This window comes from Oryza glaberrima, chromosome 2 (assembly GCF_000147395.1).
Source record: "Oryza glaberrima chromosome 2, OglaRS2, whole genome shotgun sequence".
Taxonomy (NCBI): domain Eukaryota; kingdom Viridiplantae; phylum Streptophyta; class Magnoliopsida; order Poales; family Poaceae; genus Oryza; species Oryza glaberrima.
Genome location: NC_068327.1, coordinates 22,624,425 through 22,649,971, shown reverse-complemented (window position 1 = coordinate 22,649,971; position 25,547 = coordinate 22,624,425). Strand labels below are relative to the sequence as shown.

At 44.2% G+C, this 25,547-nt stretch overlaps 1 protein-coding gene and 1 pseudogene across 1 annotated transcript; one reads left to right on the top strand and one right to left on the bottom strand.

Moving 5' to 3' along the window:
- Nucleotides 1–3,298: 3,298 nt before the first annotated feature.
- On the top strand, nt 3,299–7,075 carry LOC127761663 (NAC domain-containing protein 73-like; annotated as a pseudogene).
- Nucleotides 7,076–22,663: 15,588 nt separating this feature from the next.
- LOC127761330 (BTB/POZ domain-containing protein At1g67900-like) lies at nt 22,664–25,547 on the bottom strand. The gene is made up of 4 exons (XM_052285606.1): nt 25,306–25,547; nt 25,084–25,153; nt 23,636–24,898; nt 22,664–23,505 (listed from the first exon to the last, which is right to left on the bottom strand). Exons 1-4 carry the CDS (start codon nt 25,362–25,364, stop codon nt 22,936–22,938), a joined length of 1,962 nt encoding a protein of 653 aa, XP_052141566.1. The 5' UTR covers nt 25,365–25,547; the 3' UTR covers nt 22,664–22,935.

The following is a 25,547-nucleotide window of genomic DNA, read 5'->3' as shown; positions in this document are numbered from 1 at the left end:
TCTTGACCCCGACTATGATGTTCATCTCCTTGTAACTGTTGACAGTGTCCCCCTGTGTTCCTAATTCGTTTACCCTTTGATGCATTTGCTGTAGTAGTAACACGTTTTGAGTCAAAAGAACACGCAGGATATTTCCCTTTCAATTTGAGCCCAATAATAGGTAAAGCAGCTGAGACATTTATTGACAGGTTGGTGGCAGTTGCAGGTTGGCAAGAGCTGAGCTCGCAGCAGCACTACTACTATTGTTCGGCCTTCTCCAGTTGTCCTCTCATCCTTGGCAATGAGCAGCATCAGGCTGGCAGTTTCAGTTGGGTAATCCGGTAATCCATCACCACTAGACTTTGCTAGTTTGCTAACGAAATAGTACTCCCTGTATGCGAGCCGTTAAGCGACCTGTGAACGCGGCATTTCTTTATGGTGGGAACAGGCTGTTCCTGTCGGGGGCGTCCACCTCAGCCAGATTGACAAACGAACACGCTGCAAATTTGGCTCATTTTTCTACTCATCTCCCCTGTATGCGAGCGAATGCGATGCGATCCTACGCGCTTAATTTTTGTTGTTCCGTGCTGGCAGGCAGCAGCAGCATCGCACGTTGCCTGGTCCCTGCAAACAAACGAGCACATACTATAGCTGTAGAATTATCGGCACAAAAATCTCTAAACCAAAATTCTAGGGTGTAGCTATATTTATAGCGTCATATTTTTCACCAAAAAATAGTCAGCATGTATTTGCATTGTAACTTCCTAAATTACATATGTAATTTTAGTGTATTTATAATGTAAATCTCGAAATTACATATGTAAATTTCGAAATTACATATGTAAATATTAAAATTACATATGTAAATAGAGTGTAATTTTACATGTAGATAGCAAAGGAACGTGATCGATCGGACAAATCACAGCAAGCAGCACAAATGCATGTGTATGTAGTACGAACTAGTGCTTGCACGCACGATGGCAAATTAAGCAGTCCTGCACGAATCTAAACGAAACTTTGAGGGCTAACAAACTGACTGTAATTAGAGAAGATTTATGGCGACATAACTATAGCAAAACCGAAATTCTATTTCTGTCACGCTTCGTCGCTGCACGGATTTTCTTTTTTTTCTGATTTCGAGGAGATCATGGCGGGCGGCTGGGTGGCGGCGCTGCCAGTGCCAGCCATGACTGACCAGGGACGACATGGGCGCCGCATTGGCAATTTGGCATGGGCGGGCGAGGGATTTCCCATCCCCGAGCGGATGAAGCGTGTCGACTCGTGTTGGTTCGTTCGTTTGGTCGGTTTGGATTGGCTCGCCGCTGGCGCGCGCGTGCGTCGCGGATTCGTTCGTGGGGGCGTATGGAACTGCGGCGCGGGCGCGGGGACAAGGGAGCGCGTCGCGTCTCTCGGTTGCTTCGCCGCGTCGGTTTCCTCTTCCTCCTCGTGACGGCTCTGACCCGAGCAACGCAGATCGTTCAGCCGCAGTGACCGTTGGAACTCTACCGGGGGGATTCCGAACGGAAATGTGGCTGGGTTTAGATCTAAAGTTTGAATCCAAACTTCAGTCATTTTTCATCACATCAATCTGTCATACGCACACAACTTTTTAGTCACATCATTTTCAATTTTAACCAAAATCTAAACTTTTTGCTGAACTAAACACAGCCTTTGTGCAACTCCGAAGTTTCTTTTTGGTTTTGCACGGAAGCGGGTGTACGTCACCCACCGCTCCGTTAGGTTTAGGAAATTAGCAGCACACAAGGCACGAGAAACCATTGACATTAATGATTGATCAAATGTTAATTATTATAAATTTAAAAATAGATTATAAGATATATTTTTTTAAAAAAAAACTTGTAATTCTACATATACCATTAAATAGATTAATAAGATTTTTTAAGAAAAACTTGTAATCTTGTATGTAATATTTTTTAAAAAACATATCATTAAAAACAGATTAATATGATCCTTCAAGAAAACTTGTAATCCTATATGTATTTTTTTTTAAAAAAACATAACATTAAATAGATAATGAGAAAGTTTTCATTTGGAGTCCACAAACGATCTCACCCACTATGTATTTTACACCACTGCGAGACGCGTAGAGAATGCAGGTTTGATGTCGTGAACTAACAACGGCGTAGACCGTGGCAACATACACCGCGTGGTCATTTCAGGCTGGTTTAAGCACCATCTTATTATATCTTCTTGTTTTCTTCTTAACAAATTATAATTAGACCACAAAGTTGTTAATTAATTACGACCACAAAGCGCTGTGTGTTTGACGACCCGGATGCTTTTACCGGGTCATTCAAACCGCATGGGCGCGCAACCAAAAAGCTCGTTAGATTTTTCCTTCCTTTACGAAAGCAAATTCCTGCCAAATTAAAATATAAAACAATATCTGTGGCGACCTGGTCGTTTGGGTGGCGCTGGCATGTGGCTAGAGCTAACTAGACTTCTCCTGATACGCTGATAATGACCTGGATTGATCAATTGATAGGCGGATTTATGGCCTTCGTGGCGGACGGGTTATGTGATTGTGATGGATCACTGGAAAAGCTACGAAATTCTCTGCAGGTTAAAGTGTAATAACCTGAAAGATGGTTAACCTTTTTTGCGTCAGCTGTAAAAAAAGGGAGATTAATGGGCTGATCACTTAACTGAGATGGCTCGTCATTTACAGTCCGTTTCGTGCAACCACACCACACGCTAAGTGCGCGGCCGCGTCTACCGTGATTGTTTCGATACAATTGTGTGCAAGTTAACTGTCCTGTCGTTAATTCATGAGTTAATCCTATACGGTTATAAAAAAAACACCACCAATGATTTACAAATGATTTAGGTCTTTCATTTTTTTTAAGGAAACAATATTATTCCTCTGTCAAGCCTTTTCGACGAGCTTACGGCAATTGCTTCGTTCAGAATAAAAACTTCCCTAAATAGATAAAATTTTCATCTAGATTCGAGAAGCTATAGTTAAAAAATTCAAACAATAAACAAGAAACCACAAGTTCTGTTTTTTTAACATTATCATATTCTTTGAAACTGGCTTCCAACCAATAATCAGATCTTAACTTTATCCGAACAGAGGGCCGTGTGTTATGCCGTGCCGATATTCCATACCCAAGTTACAGTGGGCCGCACAACAGGCCCATACGGCCCCAAAGGCGTGAACACATTCTAAGTGGGCCCTAATGTTCCCGCAAATCAGAAACCGGAAGGCGCGGTGGCGCGGCGCTACCGAAGCAAACGCTCCTCCTTTTTATTTGCATTTCCCCTCGAGTGGTGTCTCTCTCTTGGGGAGAGCGTGTGGCTTGCGAAGGAAGGAGGAAGCGGAGCAAAGGCAAAAGCAGCAGCAAACCGCCATTGCGGCGGCAGGCAGCGCCCCGGAATCCCGGGGGGTTCAATAGAGAGGGGGATAAGGGCGGAGGCGCGGTGTCGCTGGGGGGCGCATCCTCCCCTCCCCGCGCCGATCGATCGATCGCCGCCGCCGCCGCCGCTGCATTGGTCGCCGTTCGGAGGGAGGAGGAGCAGCCTGCTTGGTTCGGGAGGGGGTGGTCCGGTGGTGCCGCGTCTCGCTCGCGGTCGCGGACTCGCCGCCGATCGTGGTTGGGGTCAGGACGCACCGCCCGCGCCGCCATGGCGAGGTGACTAGTGATATTTTCTTTCCCCTATTCCTTCACCCATTTTTCTGCTGTTGTTTTTAGGGCTCGTCTGATCGTTACCCGGATGGGGGTGGATGGTTTTTAATGGTTCAATGACGCGTCTCTTTGGTTCATACTCCTCACATAGTAGTAGTACTTGAAATAAGTAGTAGTATGATTTAAGTTGATGTAGGATATCACTTGGGCTCACAGCTCACGGTTGCTTGAACAGAATTTTACTGAAGAAATGAGAAAATCTTGGTGGGATTAGTATCATTTTAATTAAGAAATTAATACGCACCGAAATCGAGCCAAAGAGGAATCAAATCTAGGTGGCACACACTCTTACCTACCCACAACCACAAGTGAGCTAGGCTATGCATGCCAGGTTAATGGTCAGCTGCACTTGTATTTGTGGTCTCTGTCAGAGTGCATACCGCAATGTGGTCAGTGTATGGAGCTGAAATTTAGCTATATCACAAATTTGTTTGCGTTCAGTGTGGAATTCGGTTTGTTATGGTTCGAATTATGTTAACTTCTTTGCTTGAAATTGCTCTGCATATTTGGTACATGGAACACAAAGCGTTACTGTCTGTAATTGTATCACCATTGTACTACATTGTTCAACCCATGGTTATGCGACTTCAGCTCAGGCACCCCCCCCCCCCCCACACACACACCAAAAAAAAAAAACTTTTCAATCAAGGTTTTCATTTAGAAAAGGGCATCAAAATGATATAGTACTCATCTTGCTATACATAGTTCACTAACAAGCAATGCTGAACGGTCAATCGATTATGCACAAGTATAACTCCCCTAAGTCATGCGCATATACATCGTTTTATTCTAACGTTGCAAGTTACTTTAGTAACAAATGCCAACATGCTTGTTTTGCTGCAGGTCTTGGCTTATAACTGGTAGGGGAGTTGCTAAGAAAATAAGAAATGCACCTCATTGCTCTAGTCGCCCAATAAGTGAATTGGGTGCAGAAGCACAGATGGAATGTCCAAACTGCAAACATGTTATTGATAACAGTGATGTAAGTATTAGTCTACAATATTTGTTGTCAACTATACACTTTTGTAAGTTCATACTTTGGAAAATCGATATTCCTCTAAATTTTGGGGTATCCCATTTTCTGAAACCTGCTTCTGGTACATGATTAATCTGTTGATTGTTATTTGTTACCAATAGTTGCAAAAAGGTAGGTTATTGCTGATGAGAAAGGAGGTATGAGCTGACTGGGTTATCTTAATGGCAGAAATAGGCATCATTTGCTCAGTTTCAGAGCCTATTGACATTGGGCTTTGGAATATAATGCATCCCAGAATTTAATCACAGAATCTCTGCATGTGTAAAAGCAGTTGAAGTGTAACTTTAGCTTTCAGCTCACATTGAATAGAAGTTATGTGTTCTAATCAATATTTTGCTGAATTTCATTCTATGCAGGTTGCTATACAGTGGCCTGGGCTGCCTGCTGGTGTCAAGTTTGATCCATCTGATTTGGAATTGCTTGAACATTTGGAACAAAAGATTGGCCTGGGGGGTTCAAAGCCACATACATTCATTGATGAATTTATTCCGACTATAGATAATGATGAAGGGATATGCTATTCACATCCGGAAAATCTTCCTGGTATGGACTTAATGTCTTGTGATGGCATATGGCTGTTTTCGAAGTTATTGGTTTATCCATGTTATTTACCAAAATCTTATTTTTGGCCAACAGGTATGAAGAAAGATGGAACCAGTGGTCATTTCTTCCATAGAGTTTCAAATGCATATGGTTGTGGTCAGCGCAAGCGTCGAAAGATCAGTAACTGTGATCATGTTGTTTCTGTTGAACATGTGAGATGGCACAAGACAGGGAAATCCAAAGCCATAGTTGAAAAGGGGGTTACAAAAGGTTGGAAGAAAATAATGGTTCTGTACAAGAGTTCACAAAGAGGTGCCAAACCTGATAAGGCTAACTGGGTGATGCATCAGTACCATCTTGGGGCAGAAGAAGATGAAAAAGGATGGGGAGCTTGTTGTCTCCAAAATCTCCTACCAGTTGCATGGAAAACAGATAGACAAGTCTGAAACAGGAAATGCTGATGAAGAATCTGATGCATTTGCTGCAAGGGTTGGTCCAAAAACTCCAAAGTCAAACACCCCACAGCCATGTCGCTTAAAAAACAGTCCATGTGAAACAGAAAATTACGATCCCATCTTGGAGGACCAGGTAATGTACATTACTTCTGTTATCATTGATGCAAATGAAGAATTGAAAGCCAATTTGGTCAGAATTTGGGTAACCACTGAAGCAGGAAACATTTCATAATCTGGTTTCAGATCTGCACTCAACGGATCACTAAAAATAACTCGAACTATAACTGTAATCCTTAGGTTAGTTTAGTTTTGTATATTATTGTTTTTAATGGAGTATCAAACCACTACTTTCAACATTCTGGAAAGTTGTATGCTTCCCTTTTGAGAGATGATGAAAAATGACATATATCTAAGCATCGATGATATTTTGTTTTGCTGTATTTGTTCATCATTTGAAAATATTAATTTTGTTCTTTGATTTGCGAATTATTATAGGACGAAGAGGAGTCTAACATACCTATTGTTAGCCTGAAGGATGATGCTGGGAATCCTGCGTGGTGCGCTGGAGAAACCCAGGCCGCGAGGGAAGCAGTTCAGGCCTGTCCTAACTTGGATGAATCCCTGCGCTGTCATGAAGTTCTGGATTCCTTCTATCATGAAACGTTGCTTCCTTCTGACCGCCCAATTCTGTCCCAAGGCGGGAATGAGATTCTTGACAGGAACCTGAATGCGGTGTATGGACTACCTGATCTCTACAATGTAGACCTTGGAACACCTCCAGATTTTCAGCTTGCTGTAAGTTTATCCCGTGGCTCTCTCTTGGTGCCCATATGTCTGCCAATTCTGATCCTGCCTCGTTTTTTGTGTTGTGACAGGATTTGCAGTTTGGATCACAGGAGAGCATTGGCAACTGGCTGGATAGCATCTAGGTCGATAGAGAATTCGAAGTAAGGCGAAGAACTGCAGGAACTTTTTGTGGGATCAAACTGCATAGCTGAAGTCGTGCTGAACCATCAAACCGTCTCAGATAGGGTCATCTGAACCTCATATTTTGCCTCAAAACTGGAAAGGAAATGTTATGTGATGGCTTGTTCGGGGCCATGTAATGGTGGAAACCTCCAGCTATTTAACTCTATGGGAGAGCATGTAGGTGTGTAGGTATGTCTTAGTTCGACTCTCTTTGTCACAAACTTGCATATTTCGTGGTTCCTCCTAAAAGATGATCATGAGAACCCATGCATTTCTATTGCCCATGGTTGAGCCATTCGTGAGTCTATAATTCCCAGGTTCATGGTGATGAGGAGCCGCTCTGTTTTCCCTATAAAGAAATGAGAATGCCTCCTTGTTATTTTGATGGGCCGGCCTGGCAAAATGCAGTGCCACAAATCCGTACCAAATGCCCACTGGCCCAGGATCTGGTTCGGCATCTTTTGGATTTTGCACCTCCAAAGGTCGAAAATAACTAGAAAAAATGAATTACTGATCCATTCAGCGATTCAGCAGAAATAGTAGTAGCGGCTTTCATTCATTTTCCCTGGCCCCAGGGTAGGAACTTTTCGTGCATAAAAGTCCAATCCTAATGGAACTTTATCTCTCTATTGTTTGGCCTCCGATCGAGCCAGGAGCAATCATATATCCATAATTCAGAAACGCAGCAGGACAATTCATGAATGGACACTGGGCCAATCAAGCTGGAAAGAAATCTATCCAAGAATCACTGTATCCGAACCATAACGCGCGTCAGACGCTGCGCCCGCCGGCGCCGGCACTCCTCGCTGGTAGCCCGGGCTCGCCCACGCCGCCTGCCTCCCGGCGGGCGCCGCGCATCAACGCAGCCGATCGAGGCTGCAGCTAGTCGATCAGCTACCCTGCATACTACTCTTGCATGCAGGTGGCGCCTGGCGCTTGCACGGCGCGGCTCGGCTGGGCTAGCTCGTCCAAAACATGGCGGCATGGCGCGCATGTGTGATGCGTGGACTTGGATTGTGCATGGGTGTTAGAAAACGATAAGCAAATAAACGATCAAAAAAATAGATCAATCACAGAAGACACGAGATTTAACGTGGAAAGCCCTTTCAAAGTAGGAGAGAAAAAACCACGGACGCCAACAAAATATCTTCACTATATCGAGGTGAGGTTATAACGCCGAACGGCGGCTTACCAGAAGTATATATGAAGATGAAACCCTAAAAGGATAACGATCCATACCACGGGGGTTCCACTTCAGCCTATGCTTCGCTCCGGCCCAAGCCACCGGTGATGGGCCTCCGCTTCGCTCCAGTAGAAGCTAACCTTTATTATGTATAAATGAATTTGGAGTACAACTCAACGATAGGTGGTTCGGCTAGCTCCATGATTGCGCGGCCGGCCGGCCGGAGCCTGCTCCTCCTGCCTGCAAGCATGCATGCCCCTCTTTCCAGCTAAATGAAACTGTGGCATTATTTTGGGCAGCGCTCGATCGCCGTACTTCTTTGACACTCGTGCAGGAAATGAAACTGTGTGAGCGGCACATATATTGTGTAGGCGATTCGGTCCATGGTTGGTGAGACCATGGCTGCCCAGCCGGCGATCGAGCTAACTTCGAAGTTTCGGCACGTACACGCATTCACCGTCACCGGCGCCCACCAGGGCGCGTGGGCCGCGCGCGGCGGACGGTGGTCACTTGGCCACGCGCGTAGCGGAGGAGGGAGCTCGATTGGTGTACGGACACCGGCAGGCCGGGAAGAATCGAGATCGGCATATCGCTGGTCGGCCAGCCGGCCGGCCGGCAAGACGGCGACTGCTCCGGGACACCGATCGAGAGATGGCGCGCAGGCCGCGGACACTGAACCCTGAACGTACGTAGTAGTATATTGGTAATGTGCTATGCTATACACGCGAGGCGTACGTACATGCGGCCAAACAGTCCGGCACATGTACGGCCGCGTGAAAGGGCATGTAATTTAGTGGTTGCAGCGACATGATTAACATCTAAGGTCCTGAGTTTAAATCATCATAGGAGCGAAATTCAGAGTGGATTATTTGAGGGCTAAGTTCTATGTTTTATAGGATAAGTTTCTAATTTAAAAATGTTGTATATATCCGATTGGATATATAGGTTTGGTAAAAAATAACTTCTCTAAAAAAATAAAAAAAGTACGGTCCGTCGAGGAAGGCGCTGCTGCCATGATTGGGAGCTCCTGTGCATCGTTGCTTCACAGCTAGCTTTGCTAGTACACACAGCGGTTTTGGTTTCAGCCATGTAAGTAGGACCCGTTTGCAGAAACTTAATTTGCAGGTCGATCGATGGATCGATCAAGACGTTTTCAGCGTGCACGAGTTGCTTGCATAGTTGCATGCATGCATGGCTGGCCGGCCCTGCACCCGTCTTTTTCCACGAAAGTTCGCTCACTCGATCGGAACAGTGGCTTAACGTACAGGGCAGAGCTGCATGGCTGCCCGGCCGCTGCCCATAGAACCGTGTTGGGTTCTGGCCGGGAGAGAGATCTACCTGATTGCACGGCTACTAATAACTCTGTCACAGACCTGTCTCTCATCCATCGTAGTACGTGATCCCCCACCCGTGCGCCATGCCCCAGCTAACCCAGCTAAGGCCTCGTTTAGTTCCTTAATTTCTTTCTCAAAAATATCACATCAAATCTTTAGATATATGGAGCGTTAAATATAGATTAAAAAATAATTACCTAGTTAGGAGAGAAATCGCGGGACAAATCTTTTGAGCATAATTAGTCTATGATTAGCCATAAGTGCTACAGTAATCCATATGTGCTAACGATGGATTAATTAGGCTCAGAAGATTTGTCTTACGGTTTCTAGACGAGTTATGAAATTAGTTTTTTCATTCATGTCTAAAAACCCCTTGCGTCTCCTGATCAAACATTCGATGTAACACATAATTTTTTTTTTTCGCGAACTAACATACCCTAATTTTGGGCCGACGCGCGCGCAAGGCGCAGCCAGCAGCACAGGCCCATCACACGCGGTTTCCACCGTGCAATTCACCGTCCGTCACGCACGCGGGCGCGGCGCGCGCCTCATCAAGCCTCGCCTAGCAAGTAGCGACCGCGTCAGTCACCCGTGTCGATCAGCATTGGCTTTCCCGTGTGTCTTCGCGCGCGCGTACAAACACGTACGCGTTGCGGCATCGCGTAACAGGGACCTCGAAGCCCACCGGGCCGAGCTTCTCTTCGTCTACGCCAGTGTGGTTGTTGGACTCTACTTGGGCGTTTGGAGTTGGGTTTGGACCACCTGGGAGATCAATGCGACCATGTTGGATTGTTTTTTTTTCTTTCTGTGACGACGCCATCAGAGTTATGTATTTGTTCCCCATGGTCTCTTCGGGGTACCTATCTTGAACATGTACTGATGTACTCGTACGCTGCACGTACAGACAAGAACAGAGCAAATTGGCACAGGAGACACCCCAACATATTCTGGTTCAGTTGAGCCTTTCGACCTTAAATTAATTTCTGTAGCTGATAAGATAATGAACAGTTCCTCCTTCCTTCCCGAAGAAACCGCACCAGAAATTTATTCCATCTTCGTATTACTTGCCGTTACAGCATTTAAATCTTTTGCTCGTATCAAAATACTTGTCGTTCTCACATTCTAACTAATACATTTGAGGTGATTTTCCCGCTTCATTATTAGCTCATCTGATTTTAGAGAACTGATGGAATGTACTAAATGAGAATAACAATCTAATATGCCTTATCTTCTTGGGTTATGTGAGATTTCCCAGAATTAGAAGTAGTCGGAAACGGAATTATTTATTTCATCTTTGAAATATAAAATCATGCAAAGTCATCTACTGGAACGAAATTATTTCAAACAATACTGACACATGTATATTCAATTTTATGCATGGCAAAGCACGTGTATTTTTTTTAACGACTCGCACTAGATAGTGTAAAGTTCATATTGATAAAATAGAAAAAATTACAAAATTACAACCAATAGGAGGTCGTAAACAGGAAAACGAAGAAAAAAAAAAACCCCACGCACCAACAGCACCAATACACATATTCCGGAGAAGACTAGCATTGAACCGACCATCATTAAGCGTGATCGGCCGCTGCTAGTCCAACGAAAGAAATACAATTGAGGTCAGTCAAAACCTAACCCTAACAACCGACACCAAACCCCCACTCTAGCCACCTATTTGAGATTCGGGGAGAGAGGGTGAAAGAGAAGAATGTAACCGTTCTCCCCACTAAACCCTCCAATGTGACCAACTTGCATAAGCTAAGGCGTCGACACAAGAGGACTTGCATATAGATAGCGTGTAACTGCATGATTAATTGAGGCCCTTATTATTACCACAAAATCCAGATGCCTGAATTAATATTGGGAACTTGCAAAACCGTTTGTCCTTAGGAGGGAACAGCATGTGCAAGAGACACCTGCTCTGGAGACAATGGAAGTTGGGGCAAAAAGGCAAGAGACTGCAACTAGGAGGGATCCTAAACGATCCGAATCTGTCTAACCTCGAATGATTTGGCACTAAACAACCATCATCAAATCCAAATGGGTTCTGCCTTGATTTTGGATAAAAATTGCAACTTGCCGCACTCTATACCGTCTCTCTCTATCTCAAGGGAACGATCAGATCAGATTTTCAGATGCCCTGATTGATCTCCATGCCTACGTGTATTGTCAAACGGTGTCGGATTATACAACTCCAAGAGCTGAGCAGAACAAGATTGCTTGGGATACAAATTTTGTCAACATTGCATAAGCACTTACGCGTTACAGCTTTAATCCCTGAGGCCTTGCCCAAACTTTTCTCAGCAAGGAGATCATTGCGCCAGTTTATGGCTAATAAACTAAGGGATTGTGTGAGGTATGTGTTCACCAAAGTTGATACGGCCCAGATTACATTACACTAAACCCCCCCTGCTAATCTAGCCAAAGTGAGCTGTTAATGGAGTAACTTTTGTACTTTTAATCCATCAGCCAGGGGTGACCACACACAATTAAAACATATAGAAAAGGAATCACCAGTGTCACCACAGGAGCATGGAAAAGGAATCTTGCAGTCATCACCAGGCTAATTGCTGTTTAATAATGTCATTAACATAAGCTATTGCCATGAGTCCCATACTAAGTCATAACTTTCTTTTTTTTTCTTTTTCCTTTTTTTTTCTCAACCCAAAGCTTTGCTGATGCACACAAGTTGTCACCAAAATATTTTTCGGCCGTCCGATGTCAAAGGGACGGCTAGCTGGGGCCTTGATGCTGCAAAAAGGCATGTCTCCACTGAGCACTAGTAGTTTGGGGGTAGCTGTCCATGCTGGCCACAGGGGAGGCCACCCGGCAGGGCATGGCCCACACCATCTCAGGGTTAATGCAGCCATTTTCTCCTAACTGTCAGTGTCTTAATCTCCTTGTTTGCTTGCCCAATTGCCGTGCTCCAACCACATTTTTTTAGGTCTTCTCTGAACCTAACAGTACACTCTCAAGTTGCATGCACACAGGGTCAGCATTAGGGGCTCTGCCAGTACTGCTTGACACCATGGTTTGCTCATGTGGTGGTTGGTTTTTATCAACACTGATCACTGATCTGTACTAATACTAGCTCTCTGCTCTGAAGTCTTGATCATGTGTTTGTTGCTGAGGTTAAGCTGAGTTGCGGGCTTGCAACCATATCAGAAGAAGGAACAACTTGCATGTAATTCCACATGAGAGCAAAATGGCTCTTTTTAAGGTGACAGTAGGTTCATATTCATACTAGAGAAATTTTATGGTTTTTGACAAAGCATTTTGAGTTACCTAAATTTTACACTAAAATTTTTTTATACCTTAAGATACTTACTACCTCCGTTTCAGGTTATAAGACCTTTTAGTATTGTCCACATTCATATAGATGTTGCCTAGACTTATTAACATCTATATGAATATGGGCAATGCTAAAAAGTTTTATAACCTGAAACAGAGGAAGTAGTATCTAAAGGTACCAAATTTTACCATAGAAAATATGACACCTGATACCTTTTTAAGAATGAGAAAATTACCCTAAGTTCTAGCTACAAGAAGTCGTGCTAGGAAGAAGCCTCTAATATCATCCTGTAGGTTTTCTAGATAATTATAAAATTATGTGCCTTAGTTTGGCCTCTGTCGTTAGTCGATCACACAACCACTTCCATTACGTAGCTCGTCATGTTACAAGTTAGAAATGCGGTTGATCTCACCCTGAAGCAACCTCCAAACCTTAAAATTAATGTGATAGTACTACTAATTTTATTAAGTTATCTTAAATCCGATTCAGATAATCATATTAGTGGGAGTGCTTTAGTGCTTTCAGGAAAATGTTATTCGTACTTGGGTTTGTCTGGTCCTTTTCTAAAGTTCAAAGCTTTTAGGTTTTAGCAAGGAGAAAAGAGAGTGAGTCTGCAAAAACTATCATTATTGGAGACTGATGTAAGAAAAACCGGTGAATGCCTGCTCTTTGCTCCGGTGCTCCCGTCATTTCGATCTGCTTTTACAACGTCTCTGTAATCAGCAAATCACAAATTAACTAACCAAGAAATCAGTTTCCAACTAAACAGTAGCGTATGTGTTGTCTACCTCATTATCTAAAAGATATATTTCTATTGTCTACTTTCTTTCTGCTCTTTTGTTGCTGTTGTTGAGATAATGATATATTGCTTGCTTCCATTGCATCACGCCGGCATCTGCTACTCTTGCTGCCATATCGGTCTCAGCATCACTGTTTCGCAACTGGCACGAAATGATAAATATAATGCAGCGTTATCACACGACACGTAATCTCCAGTTCTACATCATCCAATCAGATCAGATAGATAATCATCGCAAAAGGCATGTAGCCCAGCGGTTACAGTGACATGAGTAGCGCTCCAAATTTTAAGTTTAAATCTTTATAGGAACGAATTTCATATCAAGTTGTTTGTATAAAATCAAAGTGTTTATGATTCTTATTCTGTGATGAACAATTGGCATCTGTGATTATTGGTTTTGATATTTGGAGATTATTGGCGAAGTGGTTTTGGAGATGATTGGATTTGCAGGTGTTAAACAGGTGCTGCTGGAGATTTGGGTCCGGTCAGACCGGACATGGGTTGTTGGTCAGACCGACGTGTATCGAGCGGTTAGACCGGCCGACTCTGTGTCGGTTTCGGTTTCGGGTTTTTTGTTTGGATATCCGTGGATGTTTCATGTTTATCGCTTCTAGATGGATACTATACGTATGTAATAATATTGTTTGCTGACAATGAGTTAAATTGGAGATAGCTTGGTCTCGGAATATGGTTTTTTTGTTTGATTCATGTGTAGGTGACTTGATGCCTCGGGAGAGTAGTGCCGGTAATGGATCGGGAGTCGACTTGGAGATAAGGCGACGTCCGGACGGTCAGATATCATGCGGGATACTTAGGCTAGAGTTCAATGCACGTGGTTGGTGAAGATTCCATGCCATATGATGGAGATATTGTGTGCGTACGAGATGCGGAGTCGAATTTGGAAGGAGTCCAAATTTGGTATGTTTGGAGTTTGTAAAATTTGTTTCTTGTACGGGAAGGTTTCCTAGGTAGATTAGGACTTCCTGTATGAGTTTGGTTCATGGCTTTAGGCTATCTACCTCATGTATAAATAGAGAGGGAGCGTGAGGCATCCCCGTATCGCTTTTGAGAGCATTGAGTTGATAGTTGAGTTAGGGTTTCGAGTTTAGTCGAGATTTTCGTGAGGAGTGCTGTTGTTGCACTTTGTAAACACAGAGAGAAGTAATAAAGTTGTCATCTACATCAAGAGTTCTTCGATTTGTGTTTGCTCGGGTTCGGCAGTCTAACCGGCGAGACACCAGCGGTCAGACCGGTGGATCAGTGGTGGTCAGACCGGCGGCGGTTTCAGGCGACGGCAGTTGATCTCGGCAGTTTGACCGGAGGATCAAGCCCGGTCAGACCGACGGCTTCCAGGCGGTCAGACCAGCGCGTCTACTTCGGTCAGACCGTGTTTCGTCGAAATTTAGGGTAACTTTTAATTCCGCTAAAAGTTTTGGTTTTGGGGTATACCAACCATTCACCCCCCTCTGGTTAGCTTAGCTATTTCTATTCGATCCTACAGTTTGATGGCATATATCCTGTTAGATGTAAAGTCCAAGTAAAATACTCTTCACTAAAAAAATAAGAAAAAGATAATCATCGCCACTACCACCAAAACAAACCATGAGTGTCTCCACAAATAATCATCGCTACTGTCACCAAAACAAACTATGAGTGGCTCCACAAAATTATAGTTGATCGAGGCCGGTGCTCATCCAGGATAAGACGAGGAGAGGGACAATTCGATCGTGTCGCCGCCTCGCCGGTCGACGAATAGTATCGATTTGATCGATTCTAGCAAGGGGCAAATTAACAGAGAAGATATACCCTAATCGATGGCTCATGGCTGCGATCGCAAGGCCCTGTGCCATGATGCAGCCAACGAGCCAAAGTGGCATGTGTTCTACCATAAGTGCAGGAGATAGCTTTGGATCCATGTACTCTCTACAATATCTCGTGGAGCTAGGGAGCCCAAACAGGGACAGGGCAACCAGCTTGGATGGAGGATGGTGGAGCTAAGCTAGGGGCGTACGTGCGTGCAGACGTATATATCATGACCCAGATGGCTCCACCTCACCAGCGTCTACCGATCGGACCCAAGGTCCAATTTTGGTTTTTCCTTTTCCTTTTCCTTTTTCTTTTCCTTTGCGATTTTGCGCAGGAAATGAGACTCTGTGTAATAATGTTAGTGGGGGCATTTTAACTGTATAGGTAATAGAGTCTTTTAGTAAGAAAGCCCATGTTTGCAGTGACGAAGCTGTATAGTGTTTGGGGGTGCACATGAACCCCCAAATTCCTAATTTCTCATTTAAAAAGACTAGAATATACAGTGTTGCACTGAAATTTTCTAGATTCTCAATGGTAGCGCACCCCCTTGTTTTGATGCTAGCTTCGCCCCTGCATGTTTGGTACCCTGAAAAACCAAGGGAAGAGCCAAGAAATTCTCGTGTGTAGGGATGAGCTAATAAATAGAAGAGTGAATATTTTTAAAATTAAATAGTATTTTTATTTTAACTAATGCCTTAGCTGTTTTATGCATGTCTTCACCCCTAACTATGTCTTGACTTGTCTAAGTGGTGGTGGGTGTAGTGTGCCACCAAGCGAAGAGCCGGCTTGGAGAAAAATAAAGGTTTTCTTCTCCTAGCGTCTGTGTTGTTCGCTGCTGAGTGATTCATTAGCACGTGATTAATTAAGTATTAGTTATTTTTTTAAAAAAAATGGATCAATATGATTTTTGTAAGCAACTTTCGCATAGAAACTTTTTGTAAAAAATACACCGTTTAGTAGTTTGAAAAGCGTGCGCGTGGAAAAAGAGAGGTGTGAGTTGGGAAAGGGGATTCTCAACACACCCTTAGTAGCAGATTGAATACGTCCTTACACATCTCAAAGAGACTCATCTAAACCAGGTCGAATGATACAAGCCAGACTTGACTTGACCCTTCGTAGGAAACCAAACGCATCTTACTGTGAGGGGGGTGGCTAAGACTCTTTTTTTTTGTGTGCATGAACTTGTTAAAGACACGCATGCTGGCACCCTTTGTCGTTCCACATCAGATGAGTACTTGGTTTAAGTATCATTGTATAAAACCATGTAAAGCACATATAGATAATTATAGATATATTCTTAAAAGTGACATAAATGTTGGTGTGGTCATGCCTAGTCTCGCACGTACACCAGATATGTATGTGCACATGCACACTCTTGTCCTTTGTGCTTTTCACAGATAACAGCTATGGTCCAGGAAAACAACCTGTCAAGGTTTAATTTTGCCAGGCATCTTCCTTGCAACCCCACAATAGTTAACCTCAGGGGAATTAAGTTAGGGTGATACAAAATGCAATTATGCCACCTAATTATGTTTCGTCCCTTCTTAAAAGCTTGGATTAAACTTAAGCTCCGACAATTTTTTGGCATTTTTTTTGACTTGCCATGCTGGAAGCTTGGGATATCTAGCTAGCTTAGCCCTTGAATTTGTACTAGCGCAATGCAGGTTGGCCTCACTTCAATGCTTGTGACCACCGTTTTATATCTATTGCCGATTTATTTCTCTTTGTTTTTTTTTAATTTTGCAAAATTAATTTATCTGGTCGTATCTAGTTGCACGTACGTACACTAGTACACAATTTTTCTTTCTTGTGCACATGCACTAGGACTGTACTTTTGCGCTTTCACAGATAATTAAACTATAACTAACTGAAGAAGCAAACAGATACAAGTACAAACGAGCCTGGAAAACAACCTGTGACGAGGGCTTTGTGTTGGGTTATTGCCTAGGATCTTGCTAACATCTCCAGAATAATTAACCACAAAAAAGATCCATAAACAAATCGCCAGAGGCCCTCAATGATGCCGCTTAATCATGCATGTGTGGTCCTGAACCCAATTCTGGAGATTTATGCCTTTGCAGCTATGCTGTCTCTGCATCATGTAGTACATGGAGAGAGAGTGTGTGAGAGAGATTGATTGATTAATTACCTACTACGCAATTTTAATAGTATAGCCAACTACTAACTCTAAATCATTTATAGCTAATGTAATAGCCAATTCATATAATAGTTGCTTACTATACTGTGTAATACCTAGTCCCACCTGTCATACACACATTACATGTTAGAGTCCGTGCTGCAGCTGGCTACAGATTTATAGCGTGCTGCTCTTTTCTCTTTTCTTTTATCTCTTTAAAATATATTTATAGTTGGCTATAATTTATAGTTGGCTTATAGCCTACTATTGTACCTAGTCTAAGCATGTAGTAGTAGCATTGATGCTTCTAATCGATGCGATGATGACTTTTTTTGGTTGGTTGCAAATGTGCCATGTTGCCTGTGCACACTTGTGCATCAGGGTTAATCAGGTTGTCGATCTGCGTCTCCCTTTGCCTTGTGTGAGATTGTGGCGTTGCTCGCAGCGTGTCCCCTGTGCAGCAAGGCAAGACAAATTATGAGGTCATTTGATTAACTTCCCAGTTGATGTGGCGATGATGTGGAGTGATTAATTTGTACATCGACATCCACGTTATTTGTCGGCCTGGCCGCTGATTAATGCCATCATCAGCACGTCACCAGGTCGGGGTAAAGCGAGAAATCTCAGCAGCCACATGGATATAATATAAGTACGCCCATATATATGTCACTGTTACGTGTGTACCATGTGGATTTATGAGTACCATCTGTTGAACATAAAACAGATGAAACGCAATGCTATTTTCAATTGTGCGATTGATTTAATATGGAGGTCCATATAATCTATGGTCAATTAATTTATCTAGTTAACGAGAAGAGTCCCGCTCTTTTTTTTTACCTCATGAACGTAGAAAGAAATTATTGTCAAAGAAATTTCTAGAGAAAGACTAAAAAAATATTTCGCCAATCACAATATCTGACGGCCTAAAATTTTCGGAATAGAAATTGGACAGTCCATGTTTAGTAGATGACGTGCCTTATTATTTTATTTAAGGAAAATTAGTTTTTTCACTACTTTAGATATGGCAGCTCCCCTCCATTTGTGTATAGATAAATAAGCTCAGGTGAAAAAAAATTCCTATTCAAATTAAGATATTATTATTGTAGACGGTGGGGTATGTAGTCCCGTTGATCTCTCTCTTCATCTTATTTTCTCTTGTCATTCTTCAACTGTGCGCCATGCAAAGGCCGGCCAAATGTGTAAACAGTATCTATATTCCCTTCGAAAATTTTACATACGGATTTAAGCGTATTGATTAGTTAAGTATTAACTTAAAAAAACTTTTAAAAGATAATACAATTTTATAAATTAAACAAATTGATTATAAAAACAATTTTTTTTAAAAAAAATTACTCATTGTTTAGTAATTAAGAAACATACACGTACGTAAGAGACGTGAAAGTAGAAGTTGAAAAAGTGCAACGCTGAACATCACCGCCACGGCTAGGGCAGGGCCAGGGGCCAGAGAGCCAGGCAGCCAGCCACCACGTTACGTACGGCTCGTATGCATTTCCGCAAAACGCCGACGATGTGTCGATCGATCGCTGCATTGCCGGTGGTCCTAAAAATCCCAACCCTGCTGCCCTGCATCCCATGCCATATGCCAACCCGCACGCACAATGATTCCGATCGATCCATCCATCCATCCATCCACAGCGCGCGACGCGTACGTACTTCTCCTGATCTGCACGATCGATCGATCGGTCGATCGAGCTGATGAGCAACAGCCAGCCCAGCCGCGTACTGCAACAACTACTATACTATCCCTCTCGATCGCACGTTTCACCGGGAGCTGGAAGGTGAGTGCGATCGAGCGTCGCAACAAGGGAAACGGCCGAATCGATCGATCGATCGATTGGTTGATTATTAGCGTGTGGTGATGGCGCATGCATGTCAGCATGTGTGTGGCTGGCTGTGGTTGGCTGGCTTTCTCAGCTCGTCGTAACCGGAGGGATAGGTTGCAGCTGCTAGTTGCTGCCTGTCCTCCCTGTCGACTGTCGATCGATCTGGGCGTCCTATAGCGGACGGAGCGTGCGTGCGCGTTTGTTGGCCGCATGCCCTGTCCGCCGGCTGTCGATAGATCATCCAAATGATCCTTGTAAGTTAACACCAGTGGTGTTCTTTTCTCTTTAAGATGAAGATTAAGTTTTTTATACAACACGAGATGGTATTAACGTATGATTGATTGAGTTTTAATTAGAATAAATTGCATCGGCAATACAATAACTTGTCAGATGGGTGCAATCTAGTGTATGAACTTGTAAAATGCTCGTTTTGGTACATGAACTTATCTTGTGCGTGCGAAATAAGGTCAAAAGGACATTACATGACTATATATATATATATATATATATATATATATATATATATATATATATATATATATATATATATATGAGAAGGTTGCTACTTAGAAATACACATGTTCGATAGAATGAAATATAGTGATTGCAGAGAAAGATATTAAAAACCGAACAATGATACAAGGGTTAGAAACATACGAAATTCAAGATAAAATAGAGAACAAATTTATAAATATAGCATGTTTTATGCATAGTCACTATACGTATGCACGCCATATCCTAATTAACATCACCTAGGTGGAATTAACCTTGGCAAGCCATGTTGGACCTAGTTCGCACGGATTAGATAAGTTCGTGTACCAAAACGAGCATTTTATAAGTTCATATACTAAATTGTACCCACCTAACAAGTTTGTGTACCACCAATGCAATTTACTCTTTTAATTATTACAAACTTAAAAAATAGATTAATATGATATTTTAGAGCAACTTTCATATAGAAAGTTTCGCACGAAATGCAAGAGTATCAGAATCACTTACAAACAATGTGATTCTGATACTCTTGCATTTCTATTATTAATGTTTTACAATTAAATCTCCTCCTTAATACGAAACGGTAAAAAATCCATACAGTGCGAACAACTACTACAAGAAGAAGGGTGGAGAGCAAATTCAAACAAGGGAGAAGCTGCTAATACATATATATATATATATATTGTGTGTGTATGTATGTATGTATGTATGTATGTATATATATATATATGTATGTATGTATGTATGTATGTATATATATATATATATATATATATATATATATATATATATATATATATATATATGTATATATGTATATATATGTATGTATGTATATATATGTATGTATGTATATATATGTATGTATGTATGTATGTATGTATGTATGTATGTAGGCCTATAATAGTCCACACAGTAAATGTAAATTATTTTACTAATTATAAAATTTAACTTTTTCCTTCTATGATATGTCATCAAGTGTCACAAGTAATCTAGAGGCACGGTCCTCTGCAGGTATTACGCATGCGAATTCCTCAGGGTTAATGGGAAATAAAGGGTTAACACAGAGGATGTAAGTCTCTCGACTCAACGTATAAGTGCATTGGAGAAATGCACATTTAGAACCTACTAATATATATATTGTGGTTCTTTCATGCATGCAGCTGCCTAGAATAGAATATCAAACAAGTTTTGACGATACATGCATTACAAATGTGCAGTGCGATCTCTGTCACTTCATCCACCGTGAGTGCTGTCATATCAAAGGACGGTTCTTCGATCCAGAGAGTATCCTGGCTACAAGAGAAGAATACAAGAATCTTGGGAGTGGAACAACGCGGTGCCATAATATAATTAGATAATGTATTCGAAGTGACAATGTTATAAATATTGTAACATTTTGACGACACTTTTCACTTATGCAATATATGTATATTTGTTAATATCAAATATTTGTTAGTTACTAATATTTTTTATGCATCAATTAATTAATTATTTGGAAAATTATTTATCACAAATTATTATTGTAGCATTTTTTTAAAAATTTTGTATCTATTTTCGCAGGCAGATCAATCACATTTTTTCTGGCGCACTGAATCTATTTTCCTAGGCGGCGCCTCTAGCTTTAGTTCGCCTGCGATAATGGTCTTCCTAGGTGGACCGCCGGCCTGCCTGCGAAGATTGTGAGGTATAGGCGGAGCCGGCGTCCGCCTGGGAAGACCCATTTCCCCTGTCTGGGAAAATGCTTTTTCTACTAGTGCATCGAGAGAGTCATCCACCATTCAAGGGGCAAAAGATAAACCATACTAGCATGATAGCAATATAGGATCTCACAAGATTGTTTTGCTGAGGTGTATATGTATTCTGGTGAAAAATTTTCCTCTAGGACATGACACATCCTTTGAAGCAACATTGGGGGCCAGGGGTGGATGAGCCTGCCCCCATGCATGCTAGTGATGAGCAACAACAAGTTAAAGGATCATAGGGTGGCTAGAAAAGGCTGCCCATGCTGACCTGTTCTTGTTTATAGTGGTTGCTGACCCAACAACATTTCGAGCTCGAGGTCTCATCACCAAATCATCATGCCGCGGCCGGGGCATATATACTCCTCCTACACACACGCGAAGACCTAACAAAGGGGATCTTTCAGGTAAAAAGAAGATGAAATAATAATATCCGCGGTGCATTTGATTCCCTCCTGGATTTTCCATGCTTCTTTGTTCCTCTCTCTCTCTTTCTCTCTCCCTCTTGGGTCTCTTCAGGATGCAATTTTTCTCAAGCCAAGTGGATAACAATCATAGGCCTGCTTCTCGATCGCGCATTAAAGAAAGGGAGATATATATAGTGCATGGTGATGGCCTCTTTAGCTATTTGTACCATGAAAACTATGATGTGCACTATTGTCATAAGAGATGCTGATTTCAGTGAACACAAATATATACATTTTCAACCAATGAGATGCTTGGAAAGAAAAATATTGTCAACTCAAAGTTTAAAATTTAACCACTAAAGTGACTACAAGATAATCTTTTGTCTATACCTTAATTTTTGCTAAACACTTGAAAATTCCTATATTTTAGAATGGAGCGAGTATACTTGCAAAATCATTTTGTCAAGTGGTTTTACGGTCCTTAAGAACACACCATAAGGTACAATTATTTTTAGTATTATTTTTTTTACCTTATTAACACTATAAATTATGGTGCCTTTGAATCACAAAAGTCTTGTTTGTTAATATATGATTTTTCGTGCACAATTTGTTTGCACAAATAATATACTCTATAAAAGAGGAAATTGGGGTGGCCAATAGTTCTAACTAGGGGTGAAAACGACTCATATATGAATGAACAGTAGTTCTACGGTCTACCACATTTGTTTTCATATTTACCGGAATCATAAACAAATACAGAAACCCAGACTATAAAAATGGAAAAGAAACGAATATCATTGAATATAGATACGAAGTGAATACAATGTCGATTATGGTTGATATTTGAGTTCCCTGCATCAGCATGTTCAGCAAAATTATTGAGGAAATGTGCATGAAGTAAATTGCACTCCATCCATTCACCTTACTCCTTACATAAGTATATAAACTGTGCAGTTCCTATTTATTTTTAATAATTAAGCTTACAACTACATGCCTCACCCAAAAAAAAAACAGAGAGAGAGAAAAGATTACAACTACATGGAAGCCTGGAAGGTACACTTGGCCTTGACACTGTAATTGAAAAGGAGAAACAAGAAGAAGAGACAAGCAAAGAAACCTGCATTCTCAGGCCTTGGGCAAGCAATGCAAGCAAGACACCCAAAAAGAAGAAGTACAAAAAACCTAGTAGTAATGGCTACTGGTTGCGACGCTAATGCCGCTCGGTGGTGACGCCTCTGGCCAGCGGCCACAGCTTGCTGAGCATCCGCTTCGGCCTCGCCGCCGGGATGGCGCAGAACGCCCTGAACCGCAGGGACGCGCTGCGCGCCAGCCCGGCCTGCTGCCTGCGCGCGAACTCCTCGTCGTCGCCGCCGCCGCCGTCGTGGTCGTCGTCCTCCTCCAGCTTCATCCGCAGCGTGGCGATCTTGGACGCCGCGCGCCGCAGGCCCTCCACGCTCCAGTCGTCCCCGGGGGACGCGCCGGCGGCGAGCGCGCGCAGCCGCTGCTCGTCCACGCGGTCCGCCGCGTCGTCCTCCTGATCCGACCCGGACGACTTGGACTGCAGCAGCGCCCTGATGCTGCCCGGCAGCTCGGCCGCGGCGTGCGCGCCGCCCGCCATCGCCGCCGCCCGCGCGTGCTCGAAGAAGAGCACCTGCACCACCACCCGCAGCGGGAGGAGCTCGTTCTGCGCCGCGTGCGCGCACGCCTTGTCCGACAGCTTCCTGCAGTTGATCACCCTGCACAGCCGCTTCCTCGCGCTCTTGCTCATCTCCGAGTGCACCTGTCACCCAAAAACAAAAACAAAAACAAAAGTTAACCACAAATTCAAATCCAAAACCAGAACAAGATTGATATCAAGTTAAATATTAGTAGAATTTTGTAATGTTTGTGGTATTCAAATATATTCTCACCTTGAGGTAAGTGTCGACGACTTTGTAGAGGCCGTCGTGCTCGGGGCGGGCGGTGTCCGGGACGGCCTCGGCAATGGCGAGCAACTTGTCGAGCGGCATGTTGGGGTCCCTGGCAACCTCGATCAAGAAGCCGTCGACCAGCCTGCCTACCCTGACGAGCGCGTCGGGCGACACGGGCGCGGCCGACGACGACCGCCGCGCGGCGCCGTCGAACCCGACGCTCTCGGCCGACCGCGAGCGCCGGTGCCCGCCGGAACGCGCCGGGCTGTCGTCGTCGTCGTCGGGGCTCACTGCCAGCGCCACCGGCGGCGGCGGCGCGGCGGCGTGGCGCAGAGCGAACTCGTCGAGGATGGCCGCCACGGCGTCCACGTCGTACAGCGTCTCGGACACGCACGACAGCGACGGGATCAGGAGGTCGCCGACGGTGGCCTCCTCGAGCTGCCACGCCACCCTCCGCACCAGCTCCGCCCTGGACGTGGCGGACGCGCTGAGGATGTTCGCCGCCTTGAGGAGCTTGAGGAGGAAGCTGCAGGAGACGGCGTCCCTCTCCGCCGGGATCAGGCTCACGATCTTCTCGAGGAGGAGGCGGTGCCTCGTGGCGATCTGCTTGACGCTGGCATTGCCGCCGTCGCCGCCATTGCCGGCCCCGTCGAACGGCTGGTCGGCGCCGACGACGATCCCGTCCTTGGCGACGTTGGGCAGCCACCGGCGCGCGTACGCCTTGAGCGCGTCGCCGACGGTCTTCTCGTGGACGGCGCCGGTGGCCTTGACGGCCACCATGATGCGCCAGAACAGGTCAACCCCGAGCTCGGCGACGTCCTGCGCCCACCACGGCGACGCCGACGAGGAGTGCGCCGGGAGGGCGGCGGGGCTCGCGATGAGCGCCGCGACGGCGTCCACGCACCGGGAGGTGAGGCCGATGTCCTCGCAGAGCGGCGCGCAGTGGCGCGTCGAGTTGAGCACGGCGAGCGCGTCCTTCCATCGCCGGAGGAGGCAGGAGGCGAGGAACGCGTCGAGCTTGGCGGCGAGGTTGCCGCGGTCGGCGGCCTCCGACATGCCGAGGTGCGCCGCGGCGCAGCGGAGCTGGACGAGGTTCCGCGCGCTCACCGTGACGGTGATGCCGTAGCAGAACTTGGCGCACGCGTCGAACGCCTCGACGCCGCCCGGGAACCCCGGGAGCTCGATCACGTCGCCGCCATTGCCGCCGCATCCGGACTCGGCGCACAGCGCTTGCAGAAGCAGGCATTTCGACAGCAGAGGAAACTGTCAAAAACAAATTCCAAACAAACATCATCAACAAATCCTTCGATATCAAAACAATCCAAACATGCAACCAAATCCAAAATTCCCCTAAATTCACGATCTAATTATCACAAAAGTTGCAGAAAAGATCCGTTCTAGAACCACAGCGAAACAAAAAACAACAACAATCTTTCATGTCCCATTACCTTGTGAAGCTGATACAAGCAGTCACCCACCAAGATTTGCAGGTCAGTGGCGACCTCTGTGCAGACAGACCTGTCAACATCACAACAAACACCCACAAAAATCAGGCAACCACGATTCAATCACCTCAGACGACAGGCAAGAATCCCAGGAACTGAAAGTCTGAAACCATGCAAGATTGATTGATTGATTCCACAAATCAGGATTTCTCAAGAAAAAAACACCTCACGGATTCGTTGGAGAAGAAGGTGTCAGGCCGGGTGCCAAGTTTCATAAACTTCATCTTGGGCGAGCGAGCGAGCGAGCGAGAGTCGCAGGGCTTCTCTCACTTGCTAAAACGGGAGGGTCTGAAAGTTTCACTGGGAGGTTGGTTATAACCACTGGCTTGGCTGGCTGGCTAGGCCCTGACTTTCTGTGAGCCCTTGGAAATGGTTTCTTGGTGGCTCTACTTATATCATGATGCCCA

Coding starts and splice junctions, on each gene's coding strand:
- LOC127761330 (XM_052285606.1), bottom strand. CDS start 25,364: ATGAAGTTTATGAAACTTGGCACCCGGCCTGACACCTTCTTCTCCAAC. Junction 25,154..25,305: donor TTCTCCAACGAATCCGTGAG/GTGTTTTTTTCT, acceptor TGATGTTGACAG/GTCTGTCTGCACAGAGGTCG. Junction 23,506..23,635: donor TCGTCGACACTTACCTCAAG/GTGAGAATATAT, acceptor TTTGGGTGACAG/GTGCACTCGGAGATGAGCAA.